The sequence below is a fragment of the Callithrix jacchus genome, chromosome 4 (assembly GCF_049354715.1).
Source record: "Callithrix jacchus isolate 240 chromosome 4, calJac240_pri, whole genome shotgun sequence".
Classification (NCBI taxonomy): domain Eukaryota; kingdom Metazoa; phylum Chordata; class Mammalia; order Primates; family Cebidae; genus Callithrix; species Callithrix jacchus.
Genome location: NC_133505.1, coordinates 6,575,491 through 6,602,730, shown reverse-complemented (window position 1 = coordinate 6,602,730; position 27,240 = coordinate 6,575,491). Strand labels below are relative to the sequence as shown.

The window sequence follows — 27,240 nt, the reverse complement described above, 5'->3', positions numbered from 1 at the left end:
GATTAGGAAAGCAGCCTGCCTAATCACAGCATGCCTTCTGGAAGTCCACCCAGGAGACCCCAGTCCTTCCTGACCCCTCTTCTCTGTGACTTTTATATGCTTCTGTTTGTCCCTCATGCTGTGTACTCTCAATGGCAGACATTCAACAAATGTGTGTTGAATGATAAATTAATAAGCAATTCACTGCTAAATGTTTCCATATAATATAACCCAGAGAAACTGGTATGTTCTAAGTCAAAATAGTTGCTTCAAAGTAACCATCTTTGTTCCTTAAGGTTTGCAAAACTTCATAAAAACTAATAATAAATAGAAACTATGATTTGTGAAAAGCAAGATAATGGTGATAATTCACAAGTTATGGGTATCTTGAGGTATGTGAATAGCTCAATGACCTATGTTTTATTTTAGCTCACCAGTTTCTTCAGTTGAGAGTGAACCAAAAGCATATGCACGGGTGAAACTTAGAAGACCTATGCTGCTGCCAGTATCCTGGACAGGCATTTCCATGTTTTTGGAAACTTCAGCAGAGGAGTCAGAGATGGCACAAGTTGGAAAAGAATCTGCTCAAAGAAGAGATAAAGCAAATGATAAGTGCCTGGAAAACAGAATTCTTGAGACTCCAAGCTGAAAACATTCAGTGGCTTTTAAAAGGTTTAGTTAAATCATAGCAAAATTAAAATAGCAATAATAATATAATAAAAGCTAGAATTTGTTGAGTACTTATTATGTACCAGATGTTGCAATAAATGCCTTATCAATATAATTTCATTTAATTCTTATAACGACCCTATGAATTAAGTATGATTACAAACATTTAATAGATAAGGCAAGTGGGCATAGAGTGGTGGAGCAACTCTGTCTTTTTAAACTACTCCTCTGAATGAATGGATGCATAACCAACCGAGACCAGGACACTAAGCAGACACCGAGGCAGATATTTCCCTTCCCACAGCCTAATCTCTGATGGAAGAGCAGCTCAGAGCCCCTGGAGTTTTATATATGTGCTGATTTGTACAGACTTCCAAAGATGCAAAAGCATGCATGGCCACATTGAAGTGTTCGATGGATCCACACACTGCAAGCTAACAAGCAACATGCTCAGACTCCTGAAAGGTGTTCTTTTTATGCACACTGGGAAGGAGAAAGAAAGAAGTGGCACCTTTAGACTTAAACTGTGTTGAAGAGTGCTGGGCTAGAGTTGCGGACTCAAGGAAGAAACCTGACAAAGGCATCCCTGTCCTTGGCGGCCTACTAAGCATCTGTTCAACAATTGGCTTTGGTCTGCCCACTGTTTAACAAGGCAGAGATGTTTCTCTGTTTTTTAGGCTTTTTCCTGAAACCTATGTGAGAGCGAGGAAATATTGGGCAAAACATCACTTATATCCTTAATCCTCTCCAGAAGATCATCTTGCAGATTGCAGATTTAGTAGCTCTATGACCTGCAACAAGTAATTGTGAGTCTGTATCACCACAGGTGTGTGTGTGTCACTTTTCTGTACGTCAGCCTCTTCATCTGTAAAATCGGGATCAGAGAATGCCACCACATAGGGCTGCTGTGAGGATTAAATGATGTAATAAGCATATAATTAACATATATGTAGTGCACTTAACACAATGCCTGGCATACAGTCAGCAAAAGCAAATGGTAGGTATTATTATTATGTGTAGCATAGTCATGTGAATGTTAACCGTTTTAGTAATTAAGCAGAGGTTACTGTATTTACATACTAACTTGTCCACATCTGTGCATATTTTCTGAGGTATGCAGGTAATTTTCTAAGGTGTTTTTGCCTTTATGAATTTGTTTCTCTTTCCTCGAATATCATAATTCAATTTATTTTCTTCATCTGTCTTTTATCAAACCCATTTACACCTCCTGACAGTGGAATAAGCGTCAAAGTGAGGACTGCAAATACCCAGTACTGAAAGAGGTGAGAAGGCTCTTCATTTGGGCAGTGCTCTGCCAGCAGAGAGAAGCTCTTCACCTTGTGTCTCATCGGGGACAGAAAACATATCTCTGATAGAGTGACAGTAGAAGAAACACACATCATGTCCCTCTGCCTCTTCATTCATTTAAAAATATGTACAGTCATGCACTGTCCAGTGATGTTTGGGTCAACAGCAGACTGCATGTATGACGGTGGTTCCATAAGATTATAATACGGTATTTTTACTGTACTTTTTCTGTTTAGACACACAAACACTTTCCACTGTGTTCCAATTGCCAAGAGCATTCAGTAGGGTAACATGCTGTCCAGGTCTGCAGCCAAGAAGCAATAGGCTCTCCCATATAGCCTAGGTGTGTAGCAGCTGACCCACCTTGGCTTGGGAAAGTGCACTCTATGATGTTAGCAGGACGAAATGGCCTAACCACATATTTCTCAAAGCATCACTTCCCCGTCATCATGCGGCGTGTGACTGTATATCAAACCAGGCTTCTGTGGCCAAATCATGGTCTGTGCAGAAGAGAGCTTTGAAGAGGCACAGAGGCAGAGAAGGTGCCCGTCCTGGGGAGCCTCAGCAGGGCCCAGTAACCAGCCTTGCAGAGGCCCTGCCAGATGCCCTCACAGAAGCACCAGCCCCGCAGTGCCGGCAGGAGTGGGCCGAGCGAGCCAGACGCTCGGCCCCGCCCACTCTCCGTTCTGGGCACGCGGGAACACTGCCCTTCTGGCGGCGGCGGCGGCGGCTGCGCGGGCCTCGGGCGCGCGGGCACGCGGGACGCCCAGCTGTCAATCAGGCGCGGGCCGAGCTCTCCGAGGCGGAGCGGCGGCGGCGGCGGCGGCGGCGGCGGCGGCGATGGGACCCCAGCGAGAGATCTGCGGCTAGGCTGGCTGCACTTGCTCCACGGGTCAGGGGATCGGAGGGGCAGGTAAAGCCACGTGGAGGCCAGGGGTGGCGGCTTTCCATGCGCCACACGTCTCTCTCCAGTTCTTCCTCTCCTCCCTCTCTCTTTCCTTCCTCCTTCTTCATGCCTAAATGTTCTCTCTCTCTCCCTCCCGCCCTCCTTCATTCACGTTTATTCTATGTGCCCCAATCTCCACAAAAAATATGCGTATTAAAATCCGTGGAAACATACAATTGAGGAAGAGCCAGATCCATGTTTTGGTGGTTTGTGGCTTGTGTTATATAAGAATTTTGGGGTGGGGGTAGGGGTCACCAGGGGTGTACAGCTAAAAACTTAGGAGTTTCCTTTCCATAAGATAAGAAAGTTGTCTGTTATAGGTAAGAGTCAAATATACGTATTTAGAGTTTGGAAACTTGGTATGATTTATTTTTCAGGCTGAATTGAGCCCCTACTGGTCCTCCCCACTCCTGTGCCACGTCTGAAGATGTTTCAGTGTTTTGGTTGTGATCTCGGACCTACTTCTTTGTGTTGTTAGAAAGGAACTTTAATGTGGGGGTCAGACAGAGTCTGGAGACCTCAAAGAAAACAGAGCTGGAATTTAACAGCTAATGTTTGCTTTATTGGTTCCTGGCACTGTAACAGAAATGTTTTCAGGACGTTGGAGAGCTCCTCGGCTCTACATAAGCCAGCCTTTGGTTAAGGGCAAGTATGGAATCATCAGAGAAAATGGAGGTGACAGATACAAAGAAGATAAATGTAATCAGAGAGGAAGAGACAGAAAGGAAAGGAAGAGATACAGATGGGGGTGAGGGGCAAATGTTGAGGGAGGGGGGAAGAGGAGAATGTAGTGAATTTAGTGACCTATGATTGGCTTGTTTTCCTTTGCTTATCCAGATCCAGGTGGCTAATATAATTTGCTTCTTTCCCCGAATCTGCTCACACATCACTCGCAAAATTTGGGGAAAGTACATGGGTCTTGAAGATTTGGCTTTGGTCCATATAGGCTGACCCTAGAAATGCTGGAAACTTTCAGGTCTCAGCTAGGCTTACTCACTTCAAGTCTTCAGGTTCTCCTGCAAATTAATGGGGACCTGTTCATCAGAAAGAATTCTTAATGATTATTTAAAAAATATGGTCCCAGTTATTATCTTATTTCACATAACTAGAGTAATGTAGGAAAGCAATAGCCTTAGACTTGGCAATGGCTTTTTAATTAAATTTTGCATGGGCACCTGCTTTTCTTAGGCAGCTGGAAAGCAAAATGATCATGATAGGAAGAAAACGGATATAGGAGTAAAACTCAGTCTAATGAGTGAATCATCCAAAGAGCCTTACAAAGTGTAAAATGCATGCAAACATATCAGAAAATATAGTGATTATAGGACTCACATATTTCAGAAAAGATCAATTCTGAAGTGTCTAGGAAGCAAATAACTTTTTAAATTTAGAATTTATAAAATATAAATGAATTCATCAAGTTGGTATTATTAACATGAAATATAGTTACATCAAAATAAGAATAGCATGTGTACAGTGTGTTATAATTTATAAAGCCTTTTTATGTCATCTCATTTACTTTATAAATTATTATGAGAACTCATTGAAAAGCTTTAAAATACAGGTTAGACTTTTGTTTTTTAGAAAGCTATCTCAGTTCTTAAACAAGAAGTTCTTTATCAATGCTTTTATCAATATTAAAATGATTAACAGTCATAGGAATGGCTTATGAAATTTAGATTTTGATCTGGATTACATTCTGCAGAGATTTTTTTTCTTAAATAGGATTGAAGAATGTGCCATTAAAAAGAAAGATCAAGGAGTAAACAAGAAGAAGAAGAAGACTTCAAAGGTAAGACTCAAACCTTATCACATGTAGATTCATAAGCACCCTGTGTCTGCATCTAGATAGGTAAGAGATTCAAAGAGAATATGGGTTCTTTTTCTTTTCTCATTTTGGCTTTGGACTTTATGTACATTTCTTAAAAAATAAATCTTGAAGAATTAAAGTAAATGATAACAAGTAAGATAATCTTACATCATTACTCCTTTTTAAAAATTATAAAAGTGATTACATGTCCACTGACTTAGACGGTATTTTTATCACTCAATATAAAGCCACAATCTCTACCTCTTTTTCAGAAAAATATCTCTGAAATAATTCATTGGCAGAAACATGGTTCATGTTTTTAAACCATGTTTACAGAATTTCAGAAAGCTCGATTTAAAAGTGAAAAAGCTGTTAGCAGGCTTTCATGCCTTCCTGCATCCCCTTTGAGTCTGATTGAATCTTTTAAGAAACTGACCTTTCGGCTCAGTGTTGAATAAGTGGTCTAAATTGTCTATGTGCCTATACCTTGCCTTTTGCAGCACTGGCCCTGTGGAAAAGTGGCTCTAATGGGAACCTCAGTCTCATTATCTCAGAATTATTTTATGGGAGAGAAAAGCAGCATGAAAAATTGAATGTTATTTCGAACAAAATACACAGAACAGGGCCTGTGCCTGGCCTCACAACTGACTCACACATAGTGTCACAGAAAAACATTCATTCTTTTTGTGCCTCAATTTTCTTTTTCTGCCTCTCTTCTCTCAAGGAGACTGTGAAAACAAATAATATAATGCCTGTGATGTTCTTAGAGTTTCATGAGGCATTAAGATTTATTTCTGTTTCAAGGCTATGAACATTTAAAAAAGGAAATAAAAAGTAACTGCATATATTAGACTGAAGCTTAAATTTCCAACACATTGATACTGTAGGCTATTGGCACACATAGTGATATCATAATAGCACATGCATGGGTTTATTTCCCTAATAAAGGAATTATTCAAGGGATTCTCAGCATTTGTACTCCCTTCTGTTGTAAATACCTCTTAATGATGCCCATTTTGTTATGTTTATTGCTTCATGAGTTTGTCTCCTTGTAACCCAAGAGTCCACTGAGTTTTTGCCCCACTCATCTTCATAACCATTATCTATCTCACAGGTGCCTGGCACACAGAGCCTTAAAAATACTGAAGGAAGGGAAGAATGAAAAATGGAGGACTACTCAGTCCTTCATCCACATCAAGCCATGTAGAACTCTGAAGGAAAGTTTAAAGTATAGGAAATTCAAGTGGTAAAAACAGTACAGGAAAAGGTCTCTACCTACATGTAGCTTACAATCTATCATGTATATGATCTATCAGACCATAAGCAAATAAACCACACTTAGAATACCAGGTAGTAACAAGTGCTAGGAAGATGGTAGGAAGAGAAACTAACCTAGACAAGGGTATAGAAACTAATAGAAGGCTGATGTTTAGATAGGCTGATCACAGAAAGCCTCTCAGAAATTGGTAGGGAGTGGCAGCATAATTTTTTTCCCTCCACTGGTCTCTGGGTTATGATAGGTGTGCTGAGTTGGTAAGAACTGAATATTCATTTAATGTATGACTGTGCATGCAATTGAGACAGTTGCTATGGACATTTTATAAAAATAAAACCATGGATGGATCCTCATTTATCAGCAAGTGAAGTATCCTTCAGAGAGAATAAAAACAACTCTCTCTTCATAGATAACCAAACAATCACACACAGAAGTTACCTGTGCCCCATCATCATGGCCACACTGTCAGGGAGGATGCAACAGGCTCCAATAGAGTGTTTACAGAATGAAGACTAACGTGGATTGATTTAAATACAATACTAAAGAGTGTGTTTACTCATCCCTTCTATCCATGTACTTCCTGTGATGTTGAAGCTTTCTGTAAAGAAAGAAAGCCCTCTAAAATCTGTTCATTAACAACAGTCATAGATTTAACCTTATTGTTGTTGCTACTACAGCAACTGAAATACAGACATCAGAATTCTTATGAAACCTTGATCTTTAAGTAACTATTGAGCCAAGGTAAAGCCTTTGCACATAGCTTCTGTTTCTGTCTCAATTCTACTTTATTATATAAAATTTAGTAACTGCCCAATTTTTATAGTGACCTTTTTTAAGTGATCTCACATATCTTTTTTATAATATCAGAAGTATCCATCAATCAAATAAAATTCTAAATAACTGTAACATTCTCTGACGTGGGACAAAAAGTTACTGACTTCCCTAGGAGATGTGTAACTCTCTGTTGAGATTTTGTAGGTCCAAAACCATCACTCTAACATGTTATATTTTAAAATTCATGTTCTTCCAATTATTCTCCCTAGGAGTGAATTCCAGATAGTTGTATGTTTGGGAAGATGTGTGACACCTCTCAAACCCTTGGGAATCCTATGTTAGGCAACATGCATGATACGGAACTACCTTGTTAAACAAACAACATACATTTAGTCTACCTAGTAGCAAGTAACTAACCTAACTAGTTATATGCCCTTTTTAAATGGAAGCTGCATACATATTAATATAAAGTAGTAAACTGAGCTGTCAATGAGGATATAGAAGGAGGTGGGAAATAAGTAAACCTAGTAGTTTGTTCAATAAAAAATGATTGAGTCATTCTGTTCAGACCCACAAAAAAATCCCGAAAAGCAACATCTGGAAGGAATTAAGATTAATCTGGGCCAGCCCTGTTACTTTAAGGATGATGAAACCATAGCCCGGAAAGCCTAATGAGCTTGTCTGAAATCTCCTGACCAGTAAGTTGTAGATCAAAAACCGGCATTAGAGTCTATTCTCTGCCCCGTGTAGGAAGCACAAAACGGGCCATGTTCTTGTTCATGTTTTGTGACCCTGGAAGGGAAAGTAAAGCTCTTTGGAATTCCTTCTGGAATGTAGCTGACATAGCTAAAAATCCATGACTTCAAATAGAGCCTTCAATCACTCAGGCTCAAAACATTTGTTTTATGACACTTTCTATCTCTTTTATGATCTTACATATTGTATTTAACAAAGTTGGACAACTGGGTCTCATCTTATAAAGCAGAAACATTTAACCTGGTGTGCCAGAAGCAAGCTGTGCAGGGAATGGCTATTATATATCACGCAATCAAAGCTCCATCCTGAGAAAAAACAACTTCAGCATCTAAGGAAAAATAACGCTCACTGTTGCTATGAGGGATTTTTTTATTCCTATCATAACTATTTTTGTCCCTTTTTCATGTTAAAGTCTCTGATGCTTTATAGAAAATCTGAAAATATATATTTGGAGGAGGCGGTTTGACTATGCACATATATGATTCAGTCCATACTCCTGCTTCTTGTATTAATTGTCATTTTTCATCTGTTCCCTGACTCATGGTGTAACCTTTAGTAGATGACTATTCTGTGCCTCAGTTTCCTAGTTGGCAAAGCAGAGTTAGTAATACCAACCTCATCTCCCCTTAGCTGAAATTTGCATTAGAATGCCTTAAAGGAAAATGCATTTAAAATTATGCCACTTATATGCCGATGGTAATAGGGTCTTGTTAATCATTTCATTGTATAAGCATTAAATAGAAGATACTGGAGAGATCATCCTAGTGCTTAATATATTAAAACTAGGTTAATATTCTTTGATCTGCCAGATTTTGCTGCTCCACTCAGGCAAAGAACATTCTAAAAATCTTGATTTTTTGGAAATCACATCTTTCTAAATGTTTAAAAGCAAATGTGTGTGTGTGTGTGTGTGTGTGTGTGTGTCTGTCTGTGTAAACTCTTGCCCCCCTGCGCTCTTTCCCTGGGTGATTTCTTTATATGGTAGCTATACCTGAAACAGGAAAAAAGCACAGGCACTAACAGTTAGTTGGTTTTAACTGATCAACAGCTAAAAGTATTAGGTTACTGGTCACCATTAATAGCACCTGCTGCATCATTTTTCTAAGACCAGGGTCATGTTTTCCTCAATTTGACTACATTATTAACCAAAATTCATTTGTAGCTAAGGACACATATTTAAAGATGTTCTCATGTGTTTACTATGTGCCCACTGGACAAGGAATTGCCAACTATCCCTGGTTCCAACTTTGATTTTAGCCCCATAATTCTATCCAATCAAACTAAGTGGCCGCACATAGGCACTCGATGGGACTGTAGATCATTATTTTTCTTTTGTAGATAAACATTATTAGCTGGTTGCTTCATAAGTAATTGGAAACATTTAATATGCCTCTGTTGGCATGGATTATAGCACAAGCTCTGAGAAAACCTGGTTTGATGGGAAAATAATCTTCTATGTTGTTGCTCACTTTGTCACTTACAGACCATGTCCACACAACTAAAACTATCTACAGGGAGAAGTATGATTTATTTGAAAACACAAAAATAATTACCTTCATTTATAGTCAAACGATGATGTGGCAGCTATATTCTGGACTAAAGAGTTCTTTCAGAATTTTATACTTATTTTATTATTTCCACTTTTTAATATTATACTTTAAGTTCTGAAATACAAGTGCAGAACATGCAGGTTTGTCACATAGGTATATATGTGTCATGGTGGTTTGCTGCACCCATTAAACGCCTTACCTAAGTTTTAAGCCCACATGCATTAGGTATTTGTCCTAATGCTCTCCCTCCCCTAACTCCCACCCCTCAACAGGCCCCGGTGTTTTTTGTTCCCCTCCCTGTGTCTATGTGTTCTCATCTATCTACAGGATAATTTAAAAATCCAAACACATATTTCACATTTCCAGCTCAGCTGTATATTTGTTTGCTTATACGGAGATCAGAAAGTACAGATGATAACTGGCAATTCCCTTATTCACCAAAATTACTGTCCTCAGTAATTCTTTCTTTTAAAAAAGAAACAAAACCATGATTAGTAACAAAATCCATATACATGCCTCTCTCTAAGGGTACCAATTAGATCAAATAAAGTAGGAATTTCCATCTTAAAAAAGCAGAGCCCCGGGCAGCCTACCCAGGACATAGTTTTATTTAAGAGTTCTCTGAGTTCTTACTTACACTGGATACTTCCTGGAAAATAATAAAAGACTGTGTCCACTCTCCACATTCTAGCCACCCACATGGACAGATGTATCCACAAATAATGACTAAAATATATGGCATTAGAGTTAGTGAGGTATAAATTATTGGCCAAGCTATTTGTGATTAACAAAGCATGAGGCATAAGTTGCTCAGCAGCTTTTTAACAAAGCTTTGTACAACCTGACAATTAGTTAAAATGTCAGAGGAAGATACATGAGATTGGAAGGCAAAATTTCGAACTGGTAAGAGCAACGCTGTGTAGATTTCACAAGGAAACATGGTTAAAAATGTGAGAGGACAGTTTAAGACAAACTCCATCTTCAGCAAATGAGAAAGCCTGCCCAATTCTTTAACATGTAAGTGCAAAGGTGACTGGATTCTAAGAGATTAAAGATTTCTTGTCAAGGCCATGAAAATCTCAGCTTCTTTGTTGTCATTTCTTGCATGCTTCATGCTTAAATGTGTACCTAATTTATGTGAGCTGTGCTGTTGTGTCTCATTTCATTTATGGAGATGCAGCTCTAGCCATAAGTAGTTAGGGTAGGTTTGCATTAAACAAAAAAGAAGAGCCACTTCTAAGAAAGAGGCGTCTTTAAAAGTACGTTTTCTCTAATGAAATGAGCATTGTTCAACTAGGCATACATCACTCAGTCTGGTTCTTACCTTTCCTATGTCTTTTGATCCTGAGGCCAAAGCCCGTGGCACTGATCCATGTGGGTGTTGTCATTCCAGCTGGGAAAGATGAGTTCTTGCAGCAACGTGTGTGGGTCCAGGCAGGCACAGGCTGCAGCCGAGGGCGGGTACCAGCGCTATGGAGTCCGGTCCTACCTGCACCAGTTTTATGAGGACTGTACCGCCTCAATGTGGGAATATGAGGATGATTTCCAGATCCAGAGATCACCCAACAGGTGGAGCTCAGTATTCTGGAAGGTAAGAAAGGAGCATGTGTTTAACTTAGGGGATGGAAAAATTATTGGACATAGTTAATACTGCAGCTGTGGAGGATGAAGAGGCTTAGAACTCTCTGCGATCACTCCTGATGATACTAAATGTATTTTTCTCAATACGTCACTCTTGGTGATACTAAATGCATTCTTCTTCCCTGAGGAAAGACGAATCCAAACTTTGGGCCAAAGCAAGCCTCTAAACAGAGCACAATTATTGCTCTGCAATAATTAGATTAAATAGATGCAATTCCCATAAAAATTATTATTAATGCTAGTATTAATAATGTGCCACTAAATTCACTTACTGGAGGCATTCATAGGCAAAATATTACATTCTTTTAGCCTCCCTTACAGGGTTGTTAAGTATTATTAGACAAGTTGGAACAATTATTAAAAAGAAATCATTAAGTATTTAGAGAGAGTTAATGACAAGATGTAGTACAGTGGTCAGTCTACCAGGTCTACCTCTACCGAGTGTGTGATCATGAGGCTCTCTGACCCCAGCTTCCCCAGATGAAGGAGTCTCATTAGATAATTAGTGAGCATCCACTCGGTGCCAAAAGGGTTCAAAGTGCTGGAGTTAAAGTGGTAAACAGGAAAAGAAAAAGTCACCTCCCTCATGGAGCTTGCAATCTATCATGGGAAACAGTCTGTAAACCAAGAAACCACATGATAGAATGATAGGCAGTGACAGTGCTGTGGAGGACAGGGAGTGATGGAGACCAGATTTGGAAGTGCTGATGGTCTCAGGCTTTCAGAGGAGATGCCATGTCCGTGAATGCCAGGATAAGCTGAGGGAACAGACCTGGCTGAACGTCATCCTAGAGTGGGAAGCAAGCCCAGAAGCTCTGAAATGGAAACAAGTTTGGTGTGTTTGAAAAAGAGCAAGAGGTCTCTATTCTGGTTGGAGTGGGGTGAGAAAAGGGACAGGCGATGAATTCAGAAAAATAACAAGGCACAGATGACTTATGTAGAGCCTTGTACTCCATAGTGAGGACTTGGGTTTTCACCTCGAGAGACATGGGAAGCCACTGGAAGATGGTAATTAATTTAGAGGATTTATTTTCTTTTTTGGGGGGGGGGCGGAGTTTCGCTCTTGTTACCCAGGCTGGAGTGCAATGGCGCGATCTCGGCTCACCGCAAGCTCCACATCCTGGGTTCAGGCAATTCTCCTGCCTCAGCCTCCCGAGTAGCTGGGATTATAGGCACGCGCCACCGTGCCCAGCTAATTTTTTGTATTTTTAGTAGAGACGGGGTTTCACCATGTTGACCAGGATGGTCTCGATCTCGTGACCTCGTGATCCACCCGCCTCGGCCTCCCAAAGTGCTGGGATTACAGGCTTGAGCCACCGCGCCCGGCCTGAGGATGTTAAACTACCCGGGCAAGAGATGCTGGTGGAGTTAACGGAGGTGGTGAAAAGTAGTCAGCTTTAGCTAAAGGTTGTGCCTATACGACATCCAAGTAGGGGTCTCTGGTGGCAGTTTAGATATATAATCTCCAGCTCGTGGATCGGGAGTTTCTGACACACAGAATCCATGCAAGGCGCTGGACTTCTGAGGTCATCCAGGAGGAGAATATGGATGTGGCGGAGAAGAGGGCACTGGGAGGGTCCAACATGCAGAAACCAAGCGAAGGGAGGGATACTGAGAAAGTGAACCTCAGGTGACGCCAAGACCTCCCCCCAGCTCTAACAATCTTTGTTTTTCTCCCAAACGATTCCAGAACTTTTGACGTAGACGTTGACATAAACTTGCAACTTACTGGCCGTATGAGGGGAGGCGTATCAGGAGAGGCGTAGCAGGGGAGGCGTAGAGGGGAGGCGTATGAGGGGAGGCGTATCAGGGGAGGCGTAGCAGGGGAGGCGTATGAGGGGAGGCGTATCAGGGGAGGCGTAGCAGGGGAGGCGTATGAGGGGAGGCGTAGCAGGGGAGGAGTATGAGGGGAGGCGTAGCAGGGGAGGCGTAGCAGGGGAGGCGTATGAGGGGAGGCGTATCAGGAGGCGTCTCAGGGGAGGCGTATCAGGAGAGGCGTATGAGGGGAGGCGTAGCAGGGGAGGCGTATCAGGAGGCGTAGCAGGGGAGGCGTATCAGGAGAGGCGTATGAGGGGAGGCGTAGCAGGGGAGGCGTATCAGGAGAGGCGTAGCAGGGGAGGTGTATCAGGAGAGTATCAGGGGAGGCGTAGCAGGGGAGGCGTAGCAGGACGCGTAGCAGGGGAGGCGTAGCAGGGGAGGCGTAGCAGGAGGCGTAGCGGGGAGGCGTAGCAGGGGAGGCGTAGCAGGGGAGGCGTAGCAGGGGAGGCGTAGCAGGAGGCGTAGCAGGAGAGGCGTAGCAGGGGAGGCGTAGCAGGGGAGGCGTAGCAGGAGGCGTAGCAGGAGAGGCGTATCAGGGGAGGCGTAGCAGGACGCGTAGCAGGGGAGGCGTAGCAGGGGAGGCGTAGCAGGAGGCGTAGCAGGGGAGGCGTAGCAGGGGAGGTGTATCAGGGGAGGCGTAGCAGGGGAGGCGTAGCAGGAGGCGTAGCAGGAGAGGCGTAGCAGGGGAGGCGTAGCAGGGGAGGCGTATCAGGGGAGGCGTAGCAGGGGAGGCGTATCAGGGGAGGCGTAGCAGGGGAGGCGTAGCAGGAGGCGTATCAGGAGAGGCGTAGCAGGAGGCGTAGCAGGAGAGGCGTATCAGGGGAGGTGTATCAGGGGAGGCGTAGCAGGAGGCGTAGCAGGGGAGGCGTAGCAGGGGAGGCGTAGCAGGAGGCGTAGCAGGGGAGGCGTAGCAGGAGGCGTAGCAGGGGAGGCGTAGCAGGAGGCGTAGCAGGAGGCGTAGCAGGAGGCGTAGCAGGGGAGGCGTAGCAGGGGAGGCGTAGCAGGAGGCGTAGCAGGGGAGGCGTAGCAGGAGGCGTATCAGGGGAGGCGTAGCAGGAGGCGTAGCAGGGGAGGCGTAGCAGGGGAGGCGTAGCAGGGGAGGCGTAGCAGGGGAGGCGTAGCAGGGGAGGCGTAGCAGGAGGCGTAGCAGGAGAGGCGTAGCAGGAGGCGTAGCAGGGGAGGCGTAGCAGGAGGCGTAGCAGGGGAGGCGTAGCAGGGGAGGCGTAGCAGGGGAGGCGTAGCAGGGGAGGCGTAGCAGGAGGCGTAGCAGGGGAGGCGTAGCAGGAGGCGTAGCAGGGGAGGCGTAGCAGGAGGCGTAGCAGGGGAGGCGTAGCAGGGGAGGCGTAGCAGGGGAGGCGTAGCAGGAGGCGTAGCAGGAGAGGCGTAGCAGGGGAGGCGTAGCAGGGGAGGCGTAGCAGGAGGCGTAGCAGGAGAGGCGTATCAGGGGAGGCGTAGCAGGACGCGTAGCAGGGGAGGCGTAGCAGGGGAGGCGTAGCAGGAGGCGTAGCAGGGGAGGCGTAGCAGGGGAGGCGTAGCAGGGGAGGCGTAGCAGGAGGCGTAGCAGGAGAGGCGTAGCAGGGGAGGTGTAGCAGGGGAGGCGTATCAGGGGAGGCGTAGCAGGGGAGGCGTATCAGGGGAGGCGTAGCAGGGGAGGCGTAGCAGGAGGCGTATCAGGAGAGGCGTAGCAGGAGGCGTAGCAGGAGAGGCGTATCAGGGGAGGTGTATCAGGGGAGGCGTAGCAGGAGGCGTAGCAGGGGAGGCGTAGCAGGGGAGGCGTAGCAGGAGGCGTAGCAGGGGAGGCGTAGCAGGAGGCGTAGCAGGGGAGGCGTAGCAGGAGGCGTAGCAGGAGGCGTAGCAGGAGGCGTAGCAGGGGAGGCGTAGCAGGGGAGGCGTAGCAGGGGAGGTGTATCAGGGGAGGCGTAGCAGGAGGCGTAGCAGGGGAGGCGTAGCAGGAGGCGTAGCAGGGGAGGCGTAGCAGGAGGCGTAGCAGGAGGCGTAGCAGGAGGCGTAGCAGGGGAGGCGTATCAGGAGAGGCGTATCAGGGGAGGCGTAGCAGGGGAGGCGTAGCAGGAGGCGTAGCAGGAGAGGCGTAGCAGGAGGCGTAGCAGGGGAGGCGTAGCAGGAGGTGTAGCAGGAGAGGCGTAGCAGGAGGCGTAGCAGGAGAGGCGTAGCAGGGGAGGCGTATCAGGGGAGGTGTATCAGGGGAGGCGTAGCAGGAGGTGTAGCAGGAGAGGCGTAGCAGGAGGCGTAGCAGGGGAGGCGTAGCAGGGGAGGCGTATCAGGGGAGGTGTATCAGGGGAGGCGTAGCAGGGGAGGCGTATCAGGGGAGGCGTATCAGGGGAGGTGTAGCAGGGGAGGCGTAGCAGGGGAGGCGTATCAGGGGAGGTGTATCAGGGGAGGCGTAGCAGGAGGCGTAGCAGGGGAGGCGTATCAGGGGAGGGTATCAGGGGAGGCGTAGCAGGAGGCGTAGCAGGGGAGGCGTATCAGGGGAGGGTATCAGGGGAGGCGTAGCAGGAGGCGTAGCAGGAGAGGCGTAGCAGGGGAGGCGTATCAGGGGAGGGTATCAGGGGAGGCGTAGCAGGAGGCGTAGCAGGGGAGGCGTAGCAGGGGAGGCGTAGCAGGAGGCGTAGCAGGGGAGGCGTAGCAGGGGAGGCGTATCAGGGGAGGTGTATCAGGGGAGGCGTAGCAGGAGGCGTATCAGGAGAGGCGTAGCAGGAGGCGTAGCAGGAGAGGCGTAGCAGGGGAGGCGTATCAGGGGAGGTGTATCAGGGGAGGCGTATCAGGGGAGGCGTATCAGGGGAGGTGTATCAGGGGAGGCGTAGCAGGAGGCATCAGGGGAGGCGTATCAGGGGAGGCGTATCAGGAGAGGCGTATCAGGAGAGGCATAGCAGGGGAGGCGTATCGGGGAGGCGTAGCAGGGGAGGCATATCAGGAGGCGTAGCAGGGGAGGCGTAGCAGGGGAGGCGTAGCAGGGGAGGCGTAGCAGGAGAGGCGTAGCAGGAGGCGTAGCAGGAGAGGCGTAGCAGGGGAGGCGTATCAGGGGAGGTGTATCAGGGGAGGTGTAGCAGGAGGCGTAGCAGGGGAGGCGTATCAGGAGGCGTAGCAGGGGAGGCGTAGCAGGGGAGGCGTATCAGGGGAGGTGTATCAGGGGAGGCGTAGCAGGAGGCGTAGCAGGGGAGGCGTATCAGGGGAGGCGTAGCAGGGGAGGCGTATGAGGGGAGGCGTATGAGGGGAGGCGTAGCAGGGGAGGAGTATGAGGGGAGGCGTAGCAGGGGAGGCGTAGCAGGGGAGGCGTATCAGGAGAGGCGTATGAGGGGAGGCGTAGCAGGGGAGGTGTCTCAGGGGAGGCGTATCAGGAGAGGCGTATGAGGGGAGGCGTATCAGGGGAGGCGTATCAGGGGAGGCGTAGCAGGGGAGGTGTATCAGGAGAGTATCAGGGGAGGCGTATCAGGGGAGGCGTAGCAGGAGGCGTAGCAGGAGAGGCGTAGCAGGGGAGGCGTAGCAGGGGAGGCGTAGCAGGGGAGGCGTAGCAGGAGAGGCATAGCAGGGGAGGCGTAGCAGGAGGCGTAGCAGGAGAGGCGTAGCAGGGGAGGCGTAGCAGGAGAGGCGTAGCAGGGGAGGCGTAGCAGGAGGCGTAGCAGGAGAGGCGTAGCAGGAGAGGCGTAGCAGGGGAGGCGTAGCAGGAGAGGCGTAGCAGGGGAGGCGTAGCAGGAGGCGTAGCAGGAGAGGCGTAGCAGGGGAGGCGTAGCAGGGGAGGCGTAGCAGGGGAGGCGTATCAGGGGAGGCGTAGCAAGGGAGGCGTATGAGGGGAGGCGTATGAGGGGAGGCGTATCAGGAGAGGCGTATCAGGAGAGGCGTATCAGGAGAGGCGTATCAGGAGAGGCGTATCAGGAGAGGCGTATCAGGAGAGGTGTATCAGGGGAGGCGTAGCAGGGGAGGCGTATCAGGGGAGGCGTAGCAGGAGAGGCGTAGCAGGGGAGGCGTAGCAGGGGAGGCGTAGCAGGGGAGGCGTATCGGGGAGGCGTAGCAGGGGAGGCGTATCAGGGGAGGCGTATGAGGGGAGGCGTAGCAGGGGAGGCGTATCAGGGGAGGCGTAGCAGGGGAGGTGTATCAGGAGAGTATCAGGGGAGGCGTATCAGGGGAGGCGTAGCAGGAGGCGTAGCAGGAGAGGCATAGCAGGGGAGGCGTAGCAGGAGGCGTAGCAGGAGAGGCGTAGCAGGGGAGGCGTAGCAGGAGGCGTAGCAGGAGGCGTAGCAGGGGAGGCGTAGCAGGGGAGGCGTATCAGGGGAGGCGTAGCAGGAGGCGTAGCAGGGGAGGCGTAGCAGGAGAGGCGTAGCAGGGGAGGCGTAGCAGGAGAGGCGTAGCAGGGGAGGCGTAGCAGGGGAGGCGTAGCAGGGGAGGCGTATCAGGGGAGGCGTAGCAGGAGGCGTAGCAGGGGAGGCGTATCAGGAGAGGCGTAGCAGGGGAGGCGTATCAGGAGAGGCGTATCAGGAGAGGTGTATCAGGGGAGGCGTAGCAGGGGAGGCGGATCAGGGGAGGCGTAGCAAGGGAGGCGTATGAGGGGAGGCGTATGAGGGGAGGCGTATCAGGAGAGGCGTATCAGGAGAGGCGTATCAGGAGAGGCGTAGCAGGGGAGGCGTATCAGGGGAGGCGTATCAGGGGAGGCGTAGCAGGGGAGGCGTATCGGGAAAGGCCTATCCCGGGAGGGGCGTATCACCGGAGGCAGTAGAGCATAATAATTGTGACTATGAATTCTAACCTCAGACTTCATGAGTTCAAATCCCAGCTCTTCTGTTTAATCGTTCTACAACCTTGAGCAAATGAATTGGCCTTATGGGGGCTTCCAATGGTGATCCTTACAGCACCTACCGCATAAAAGATGTGAGAATTAAATGAGAGGATATTTACAGAGAGCGTAGCACTGTCCTGGTATGTACTTAATAAGCATTCGCTATATTAGCTATTATTACTGGTTGCTGTAGAAAGCACCGAGTTCTTAAATGGAAAAAAACTTGAAATAGAGTTAATAAAGTATTAGGTAACACAGTCGTTAGCAAAGATAACCCAAGACCCGAGTGTCTCCATTCAAAATCACATTCTCGTCACATATTCTGCATATCAAAACTGGTCAAGTCAGCGTCCTTGCCCTGTAGAAATCTCGCCTCTGATGAATCCTTACTGGCCTTAGCCAAAGAAACGCACAGCCAAGCTCGGCACATCTTGTATTCACCCGGATATGTGGGTGCTTGTTTCCCATTTGTCAAAGAAAAGGTATTTGCCTGACAGATCTATTGCGCCAAGAGCCTGAAATGCCACTGACACACAGAATATTGTAAGTGTTCATGGAACTCCAAAGCACTGGTCGTGTGATTCATGAAGCTGTAAACCCACCAAATGAAATATATGGGTTATGCGTTTAAAACACAGAACTCACAGTAAATTACCAACCCCAGAACTCAGATGTCGTTAATTTCTCTATTCTATTTTACACAATCAAGATCCAAAAATATTTACTTACTGTAGTGCTGGAGTCCTAGATGTGTACCTTAACCACAAAACAAGAAGCCTAGTGTCAACTTGACTAAGAATTCACTGTCTTAGAGACCTTATCTCTACAGAGGGATAAACCAACTGTTCCTGGGTTTCCTCCTGGGAATATGAGTGAATTCATTCCAGCGGATTTATGAAGCACTTTGTACCAACACAGGAAGAGGCACCAGCTATGCTCATGTTTCTATTATCATTCTGTTTTTATGTTTTCTTCTTTTATTCAAATTGCATCTGTAGGTGGCTCAACTTGCCAGCTTCTCCTTGGCCTGCTTCCAGGGTAGTGCTGCAAGGGTCGTGCTGGCCTCTCGCGGTGGCTGAGCTCACCGTGCTTTAGCAGGACTCTGTCCTGGAGGCAGCTTTAAGCAGTGGGCAGCAAGACTCAGTGAGAACAGAGATTGGAATCAAATGTGTCTGAGATAGAATCGTTATTGCATGTGTCCACATAACATGTATTTCACCATATCATTCTGCCTTTCTTTCTCCAAATGTGTAACTGTCCAACACGCACCAGGCTATATGGGAGGCTCTGGGATTCTGATGTGAATAAGTTCCTCTTTTTCAGAAGTGAACAAATATTGTTCTTCAAATATGAAGATCTTTTCTTCACCTCTGAATAAGATATAGCCCTTGACCTGAAGGAGTTTGCAGCCAAATAGGGGAGGTGGCCATGTACACAGATTGTTATCATGCAATATGCTAAATGCCCCCACTTAAAGCAGGCACAGTGCTTACTGGGAGCACAGGGTTTGAGGGGCAGGGTGGAGTGGGTATCTGATGCAGCCTAGGGAAGAAATGACTCCAAGAGGAGGTCGCATGTGAGCAAGCAGGAATGGGGTATCCCAAAAGAGAGAAAAGCGTCGCAAAAGCTAAGAGCCATGGGAGAGTGCAGCATGTTCAGGAGGCTGCAAAGAGTCGTCTGTGGCTGGGATAAATGTTCAAAAGCTGAAGAGTCAGGAATTGAACATGGGAATGTATACAAGAGCCAGTTCACGGAAAACTCTGACGGGCTATGTAACAGAATGTCTTCATAGTCTAGCAGCTCGAGTACAGTGAGGGGGCATGATATTCAAGCTAGGCTTTCCTAGGAGGGATGTCATGATCAAGTGTAAACATACACACACACACACACACACACGCAGTGCCACATACTTTCTCTGTGTCTCAGAAATCCTAGGCTACCGCATGACTGCCTCAGCCACTTCCAATTTATCTCACTGCCCACAGCTGACGCCCTCCACAAAAATCGATGTAACATAGTCCCATCACCCACTGCTGCTGCTCCAAAATCGATCAGGCTATGGTGGATTTTTTGTTCTTATCTTTGCCTTTGACCTTGACTAAGGCTGTTGCCACTTGATTGTCCATGCAGCAAACAGTGCCATATGCAGGTGTGAAACCAATGGGAGCAGTCTTCTCAGCCCACCTCAGGGTTATCTTCTTGCCTTCTCCTCAACCTGTCTCAGAAATTGTATCAGCCTGTGTCAGAGGTTAATGTGTCATGAGGGCGCCCCATGCTGATGTGCAGGCACAGGGCATGCCCGCCTCCTCCACAGCCTCACTGACAGTGAAAGTGACTCCGGCCCCTCTCTTTCCTCTCAAGACCCAGGTTAAGTTCCTCCCATCTGTCCTGACCTCTCCAGTCGCCCCTCTTAAGCTAAGTCAGAGTTTAAACCTAAGTCCTTGGATTTTCCTTCAAAGTTTTGTTAGATATTAAGAAGTTAGTTTTATACTAGAGATGAGAGGAGCTGTGGAAGACTCTTCTTTTTAAATCACAAATCGATGTTGCATGCATTTGTCATGTACAGCACGTTGTTTTGAAATACAATGTGGCATGACTACATTAAACTGATTAATATATGCATGACCTCACGTACTTTTTTGTGGTAAGAACACTTAAAATCTATTCTTTCAGCAATTTTCAAGAACACAAGACAGTGTTATAAACTATAGTCACCACGTTGTCCAACGGGTCTCTCGAATTTACTCCGCTTAACTGAAATTTTGTATCTTTTAAACAAAATCTTCCCAAGCTTTTCTCCCACTCCCTCCCAGTTCCTCTCTACTTCTATGATTTCAGCTTTTTTAGATGTCACGTATAAGTGAGATCATGCGATATTTGTCTTTCTGTGCCCGGCTTATTTCACTTGACTTTATGTCCTGTGGAAGACTAGAAGAGAAGCCACGTGGTACAACTTCTGTTTATAAAAGATTTGGCAGCTTGTCTCTGAAGGATGGAGTGATAGAGATCATCAGGACACTGTCGCAACGTTCCAGGCAAGATGTAACAATGGCCGGTGCCATTAGAATGGCTGCAGTGGACAGGACAGAAAAGATTCAAGAGATGCTAAAGAGACAGTGACTAAGATTTAATGATCCTCCACTCTGACTCTGAGGAACCAGTTCATGACTGGGCGGATGGAAAGAACACAAACAGAGAAATTGGGAAGGAAATTGCTGAGCACTGTTTTTAATTTTGGGGGTTTGAGGAGCCTTTGGCACATTTTTCTATAGATTCTCCTGTTGGTTATCAGAAATACGGTCTAGAGCTCAAGACAAAAATCCAGGCTGGAGTTGGAGGTTTGGAAGTCACTGGTAACAGGTGGGAGTTGAAACTGCAGCTTCCAATTAAACCCTAAATAGAACACAGTGAATAAAGAGGTGGAGTCAGGGGTAGACTCCTGAGCCAGCTGTGGTGATGCACGCCTGTAACCCCAGAGGACTCAGCAGGCTGAGGACGGAGATTGCTTCAGGCCAAGAGTTCACGGGTGCGATGAGCCATGCTTGCACCGCTACACTCCAGCCTGGAGGACAGACAGTGACCCTGTCTCTAAAAAAGGTGAGGAAGGGTAGACTCTTGGGGAACACCAATAATTCACGAAGAACATGCAGCAAAGCAGATTGAGCATGAGATGTTTAGAGCAGAGATACAAGGAGGAGGGAGTGTGTCAGGGACAGCATGGGGAAGGGCTTCAAAAAAGTGTAAGTGTTTCATATCAATGAATGGAAAAGATATAAATGAGCTGAAGGAAGAAATTAAGTTTACATTAAATTTGACAATTAAGAGATCCTTTGCAACCTCAGAGAAACAGGTTTAAGGAAATTGTGGAGGACTCGGTGTGGCTGTCAAGGGTAGAAAGGACTTTGAGCAGTAGGAAAAGAGGGGACGCAGGGCTGGAGAACTGCTTTCAAAGATGGAGGCAGTTGAATGTGTTTATGCACTGGAGGAAGGAATCTCTGTTAGGTGGAAGAGGCGATGTGATTTCACTGTCCGGTTAAAGGGTCTAGGACGACTGCGAGGTCAGGCTGTGGGAGGACCTCGATCATCACCAGGCATCAGTTCTTGCTTCATAAAGCTCAGTGTCAGGCTGAGGCAAGCAGGGACTGAGGAGCTAGAGTCTGCCCCCGCTGCTGGCAGAGATCACGCTCAGAGCTCACGTCCTGCTCAGGAGAGGTCAGCACTGCCCTCAGGGCTGATGCAGAAGAAAAAGCCCATCTTTGCTCTTGATGCAGTTCCCCTAAATAACCTCTAACCCAGATGGTGCCTTGCACACGCAGCTCCATCCAGCATTCCCCGCACGCCAGGCTGTTCTTCCCCGGCCATGCAGGTTCCTGCTTCCAGCAGTCGTTCCTGCCTCCTCTCTGCCAGAACAGCTGTGCCGCGACTGCTGCCAGCTCTGTCTATTGGAGTAAACTGCATTTTCAGGCCTCTCATCTCACTGGGATACAATGAAAGGATGCTGGTCAAAATAACAGCAGTCTGTGGCCTGTAGCCCCCACCAGCAGAATTTCTGGCATGCAGATAAGTTCTCCTTCCTCTCCAACTTTCCTTTCCAGCAGCAGGAACTGGGTTTTCACACATCCTCCCACAGCCAAGAGTGGAATCGGAAGTCACAGCACAAAAGCTGTCCTCGCTGCTGTTTCAGGGATTTGTCACCACCAGGAGAGGCCCTTCTCTGTCACCACTGGAACTGGCCTTCCCGCTCCAAGGTTCCAGGCTGCTCCACTGAGCCTTCAGGAGGACCCTCCCAGTGCACTCCAGCTCTTCTGTATGGCCCTAAACAAGGCTGCTTTGCTTCCTCAGAACCTTAAACAACCTCTGCATTGCAATTTTTGGACTCTTTCAGTTTGACAGTTCTCTTTCTGTTAGACCTGGGATCACAGTTCAACTTAGAACTGTGTCCAGACACAATTTTTATGACATTCTGTGAAATCACTCCCTCAATCTTTATCCCTTCCAGTACTCCAGCATGGTCCCAGGACTAAGCCAATGCATCCCAACTGCTCTTCTCACCTCCCCCATACTCTGTGAGAGGGTTGGAAGCAGCCTACTCAGGACTGACTCCTTCACGCCTAGCATCCCACGCTCTCCCTCCGTGCTTGAACAGGTCTGGAATTCTCCAGTGGGTGCATCTTGGAGATTCTCATTAGGGACTGGCATTGAAAGCACCTTCAGAAGCCTTGTCAGCTGTTCACTATGCTGCTTTCCCAGTACAGAGGGCGAGCCCCTCTCTGATTCTTCGATGTCAGTGGGAAAGGGGAGCAGGCTCAGAAAGGCCAGCCATGTTCCAGGTCTTCAATGAGCAGGAATCTGCCATCTGCAAGCCATGGTTTGCCTTTTAGCTTCCAAGGGAAAGTCCAGGAGTGGACTGTCATTGAAAGCCCTGCTCAGCTGAGGAGCAGACTACTCTGAGAACCAACTACCGCCTCTATGTTCAGCTGGTGGTTTACAACGGGCAGGGTTTTGCATTGAGTGTCAGGCTGGAGCAGAGCTGTGAGAGGCAAGACAGACACAGAGTGGTCTCACTTGCTGTTCAGAATCTTAGAAACTGGACAGATACCTTTTGGCTACCCTCAAGTTTTTAGAATTAATGCCAATTTTTCAGCAGGCAGGTAATTTAGTGACATAGGAAGCATGTCACCATGGACATTTATTTCATGTGTACTTTCAGAGTTTTCTGATGTGAGTCATTTTCTAAAAGTTATAAATAATGGTTAGTCTTGGAAGGTAAATGTACTTGCCACCATTTTTAGAAAAATGTAGAAAGCACTCCAAAATGTTATCTCTTACAGCCCAATTTTTCCTGTGGTACTTATATCTTACATAGAACAGCTTTTTTTTTTTTTTGAAATGGAGTCTCGCTCTTGTTGCCCAGGCTGGAGTGCAATGGCAGGATCTCAGCTCACTGCAACCTCTGCCTCACCAGGTTCAAGAAATGATTCTCCTGCCTCAGCCTCCCAAGTAGCTGGGATTACAGCCATGCCTTATCTCATCCAGCTAATTTTGTCATTTTAGTAGAGATGGGGTTTCACCATGTTGGTCAGGCTGGTCAAACCCCTGACCTCAGGTGATGTGCCCATCTTGGCCTCCCAAAACGCTAAGGATTATGGGCATGAGTCACCATGCCAAGCTGAACTATTCTTCTTCAACCTTATAAACATACATAAGATTTCTTATAGGTGAAATGGGAATAAAAATACCTACTTCTCATAAGATGCTTGTGAGGATTAAATGAAAAACACATCTAGCACTAGCCCAGATCGTAACAGATGTTCAATACTACCAGTTACTTTTTTGCTAGGGTGATAGATTTGTGAATATGTTTTCCTTCTATTAGGCAAACCTCCTTCAACAGTGTATTATCTCAAAAATTTAAATATTAAAGAGTAAATGATGTTATGTATCTGGTTATCTTCCTAACTTTGTTATTCTAACTAAAAGCAATTAAGAACAGAAGGAAATGAAAAAAGGTGTTTAAAAAGCAACAATGTTAGCTATTCCCTATTCCAAGTGCTGAGCAACTGTAATACTGTTACCAATGTAGCATAACAATTTTACAAGTGGTGTCTTTCCAAATGAGAAGAATAGCTACTTATTACAGTTTGTCACTTTGCCAGATGCAAGGCTAAGTGCTTTTATGCATAGTCTCATTTAATCCTGGCAATTCCTCTATGAGGTAGGTATTATGAGCATTTGTCATTTTATAGATGGGGAAATTAATGACAAGAGCTTTTATGTAACTTTCCTTCTGTGATTCAAGTGCTAGGTAGTGGCAGTAGAATCCAAGCGTGAGTCTGTTTATTCTGACCCTGTGAGTATAGCCACCAAATGGTACGTCACTTCCATCTTCAGTGTGTGACATTTCATTAGAGCTTGACCTAATGCAGTTTAACCTCCACCTGCCATTCTGAACACTTCCTAGCAGGTGCACAAGTACAGCCCAAATAGCTACATGTGAGAGGAGAAAGAGCACTGGCCTGGGGACCAGCTCTGTGGCTTCTAACCCCGCCTCTGCAGCTTGCTAGCTGTCCACCTTTGGCCTATGACTTACCCTCTCTGAGGCTACATTTCTTTACCTGTAAACTGGCAATTAAGGTTCCTTCTCTGCTTACTTGGAAAAAAGGTGAGTAGTTACAAAGACTGTCCATGTCCTCCAGCCAAAACTACTGGGAACACCGCTCTATGCTGATGTATGTATTACTCATTACAGTGAGAGAGAATGTCACCATAGGAGACGGTAGGGCACTGGGGTCTGAGAATGTGAAAGGAAGTATAATGTTATAGGATGTGGGCTCTGGCTGGGTGCTTTCAGGGAGGGGCCAGTGAACCAAGAGTTCATTCTGGATTGTTAGGGACAGGGCCATGACTGGATATCTTAATAAATCTCATGTACAGAGAGTGCAGACTAGAGTGAGACTAGAAGCCTTCATTCATATTAGCCAGGAGAAGGTGCCATGTGGCCTTTTGTGATTTTACAAGGACCTTGTTTTTGTCTGTGCACAGAAGAAGTGATGAAGGGGCACTGTGTTGTCTCACTGCATCATGGTCCCAGAATGAGCATGTGTTACTGTTCTGTGGGATGGTGCCTGGCAGAGCGGCACGGCTTTGCTGGGAGCTCCTAGCCATCTTCCAACAACATCGAGGCCCAGGGGACACAGCAAGTAGTTCCTGGGTATCAATCGGGGCTACTTTTCTCCCTCAAGACCAAATGAGACAATGTAAGCAAAAGAAGCAATAGAAAGTTTTGTTAATTACAAAGCATTATGAAAATTAAGAAATATATATATATATCAAGACTGAATGCTGGCGTTCTGGTTGGTATTAAAATTAGAAAGAAGATCACCTTTCATCTTTTACAACCAAAAATTAAGTAGGTGTTTCCTGCAAATTTGGGGTAACAGAAATATTCACTTCTCTCAAGAAACAAGACAAGTGCTGCCCTTGAGGGCTCAGGGCAAGCGGAAGCACCCTCCTCACTCAATCCTGCTTCTGTCGTTATCTGCCTCTAGGTCGGACTCATCTCAGGTGCAGTCTTCGTGATCCTCGGATTGACTGTTCTGGCAGTGGGCTTTCTTGTGCCCCCCAAAATCGAAGCATTTGGTGAAGCTGATTTTGTGGTGGTTGACACGCATGCTGTCCAGTTCAACAGTGCTCTTGACATGTATAAGCTGGCAGGAGCCGTTCTCTTCTGCATCGGGGGCACATCCATGGCCGGGTGCCTGCTGATGTCAGTGTTTGCAAAGAGCTACTCCAGAGAAGAAAAAGTCCTCCAGCAGAAGTTTAAAGAACGAATCGCAGACATCAAAGCCCACACCCAGCCCATTACAAAAGCCCCGGGGCCAGGGGAAACGACAATTCCAGTCACTTTGTCCAGGGTTCAAAATGTTCAGCCTCTATCGGCAACCTGAAACCTTTCCCACCCCAGTTCTTCTTGTCTGATTTATGCCTGTGGTTAAAAGCAGCAGGCCGCCTTTTGAGAGGAAGAAAAAGTGGCATGGACTGCCCGAGGCTGTGTTTAGCTGTGGGCAGCACAGTGGGTGGACTCACACTTGCTCAGTCCAGGCGGCTCTGGCGGAGGTCAGTGCCATGCCTAAGTCTGCACACGTGCATCCAGTTACTTAAGACGGGTGCTTCCTTGTGCCTGGCCACCAGGAGCTCCCTGGAACTCCTCTTTCATGGACTGTGACTCTGTGTTATTTTCCGTGTTATTTGAAAGTGCCGAACAGTTTAGACCAGCTCACCAATGGCTAATGTGGTTCACTTGATTTTCTAATGTTGGTTTATCTACTCTTTCCTTCGTGGTGCTGTCTTCCATTCCTGTCTCACTATGTGTAAAATTTTGTCATGTGTGTTCATAGAAACGTGGAATTTTCTCATTTTGATCCGAATATGTCTTTTAGCTATATCTTGATATGAGGTTCCTGACATTGAATACAAAGTTATCAGCATTCACAAATCTTTTTGTTTTCTCCGTGGTATTTTTTCTCCTTTCAGATGAAGTGCTATTCTTTTGCCCAGGTTGGAGTGCAGTGGTGAAATCATAGCACACTGCAGCCTTGAACCCCTGGGCTCAAGCGATCCTCCCACCTCAGCCTCCCAAGCAGCTGGGACTACAGGCACCTGCCACCACCCCCAGCCAATATTTAAAAAAAATTTTTTTAGAGGCAGGAATTTGCTATCCAATTTATTTTAAAAAGCTAAAATTGCCAACTTTCAAGTCTTGACAAAAAAAATTAATTTTAAGAGAGTCTACTTACACAGTGTTCCAAAGTACTGAACTAGAAACCAGGAAATTTCAGTTTCTTCTACTCCCTGTGTGACCTTGGGGAAATTATTTAACCTCTCAGACCTCATTTTCCCCTTCTGTATAATGGGAGTCCTGGATCATAAGACGTCTGGGCTCTCATCACTCAAACATCCAAGATTCCATTTCTGTGGAATCTCATTTTATCATCGAGTCTCTCCCCAGCAGGTGTTTGTAATGTTTTGTGGCTCTCGCACATGGTGGCTTCTTTCAGAATTAGACTCCTGGAAAGCCACTGAGTCAGCAGCCTTCACACTATCTACCCTTAAATAGTCAACCCCAGCAATGTATACAATGCCGTCATATTTTTATAAAAACAAGAGTAAGCCATCCTCAAATAAGGAACCCCTTGGTAGATATTAACCTTAAAAGGGGTTTTGTTCTCAAACAAGATGCTTTGTGGTCCAGCAAGACGTTCATCTCATCCTTGCACTTTTGTTTAATTTGTGGATTCAGAGTAGACTGAGGAAAATGGAAAATGTGACCTTGGTATTTTCTTAGAATTGTACCACCTTACAGCCTGTCTTTTTTTTTTTTTTTCCTTCCTCCACTGGATAAATAAAATATATGAACGAGCAGAA

General features: G+C 46.5%; 2 protein-coding genes across 13 annotated transcripts in view; one reads left to right on the top strand and one right to left on the bottom strand.

Moving 5' to 3' along the window:
- Positions 1–10,531, bottom strand: part of LOC128931694 (uncharacterized) — an 818,901-nt gene extending 808,370 nt beyond the window's left edge. For 7 of the 12 annotated variants that reach the window (XM_078368195.1, XM_078368198.1, XM_078368197.1 and 4 more), the window contains exon 1: positions 414–4,632. In XM_078368195.1, coding sequence (XP_078224321.1) covers positions 2,450–3,010 — 561 coding nt within the window. In that variant the 5' untranslated portion in view covers positions 3,011–4,632 and the 3' untranslated portion in view covers positions 414–2,449. Of the gene's footprint in view, positions 1–413; positions 4,633–10,392 lie in introns of those variants that run through there. The other 5 variants (XM_078368202.1, XM_078368204.1, XM_078368205.1 and 2 more) reach the window with 2 other exon arrangements.
- On the top strand, positions 2,756–27,240 carry NRSN1 (neurensin 1). Its single transcript, XM_002746184.7, has 4 exons — positions 2,756–2,869; positions 4,628–4,694; positions 10,462–10,659; positions 25,365–27,240. Exons 3-4 carry the CDS (start codon positions 10,471–10,473, stop codon positions 25,761–25,763), a joined length of 588 nt encoding a protein of 195 aa, XP_002746230.2. The 5' UTR covers positions 2,756–2,869; positions 4,628–4,694; positions 10,462–10,470; the 3' UTR covers positions 25,764–27,240.

What these genes read in the sequence shown, in the direction of transcription:
- NRSN1 (XM_002746184.7), top strand. Translation starts at nt 10,471, where the DNA reads ATGAGTTCTTGCAGCAACGTGTGTGGGTCCAGGCAGGCACAGGCTGCA. An exon ending in GGAGCTCAGTATTCTGGAAG is followed by an intron (nt 10,660 to 25,364) that starts GTAAGAAAGGAG and finishes ATCTGCCTCTAG; the next exon opens with GTCGGACTCATCTCAGGTGC.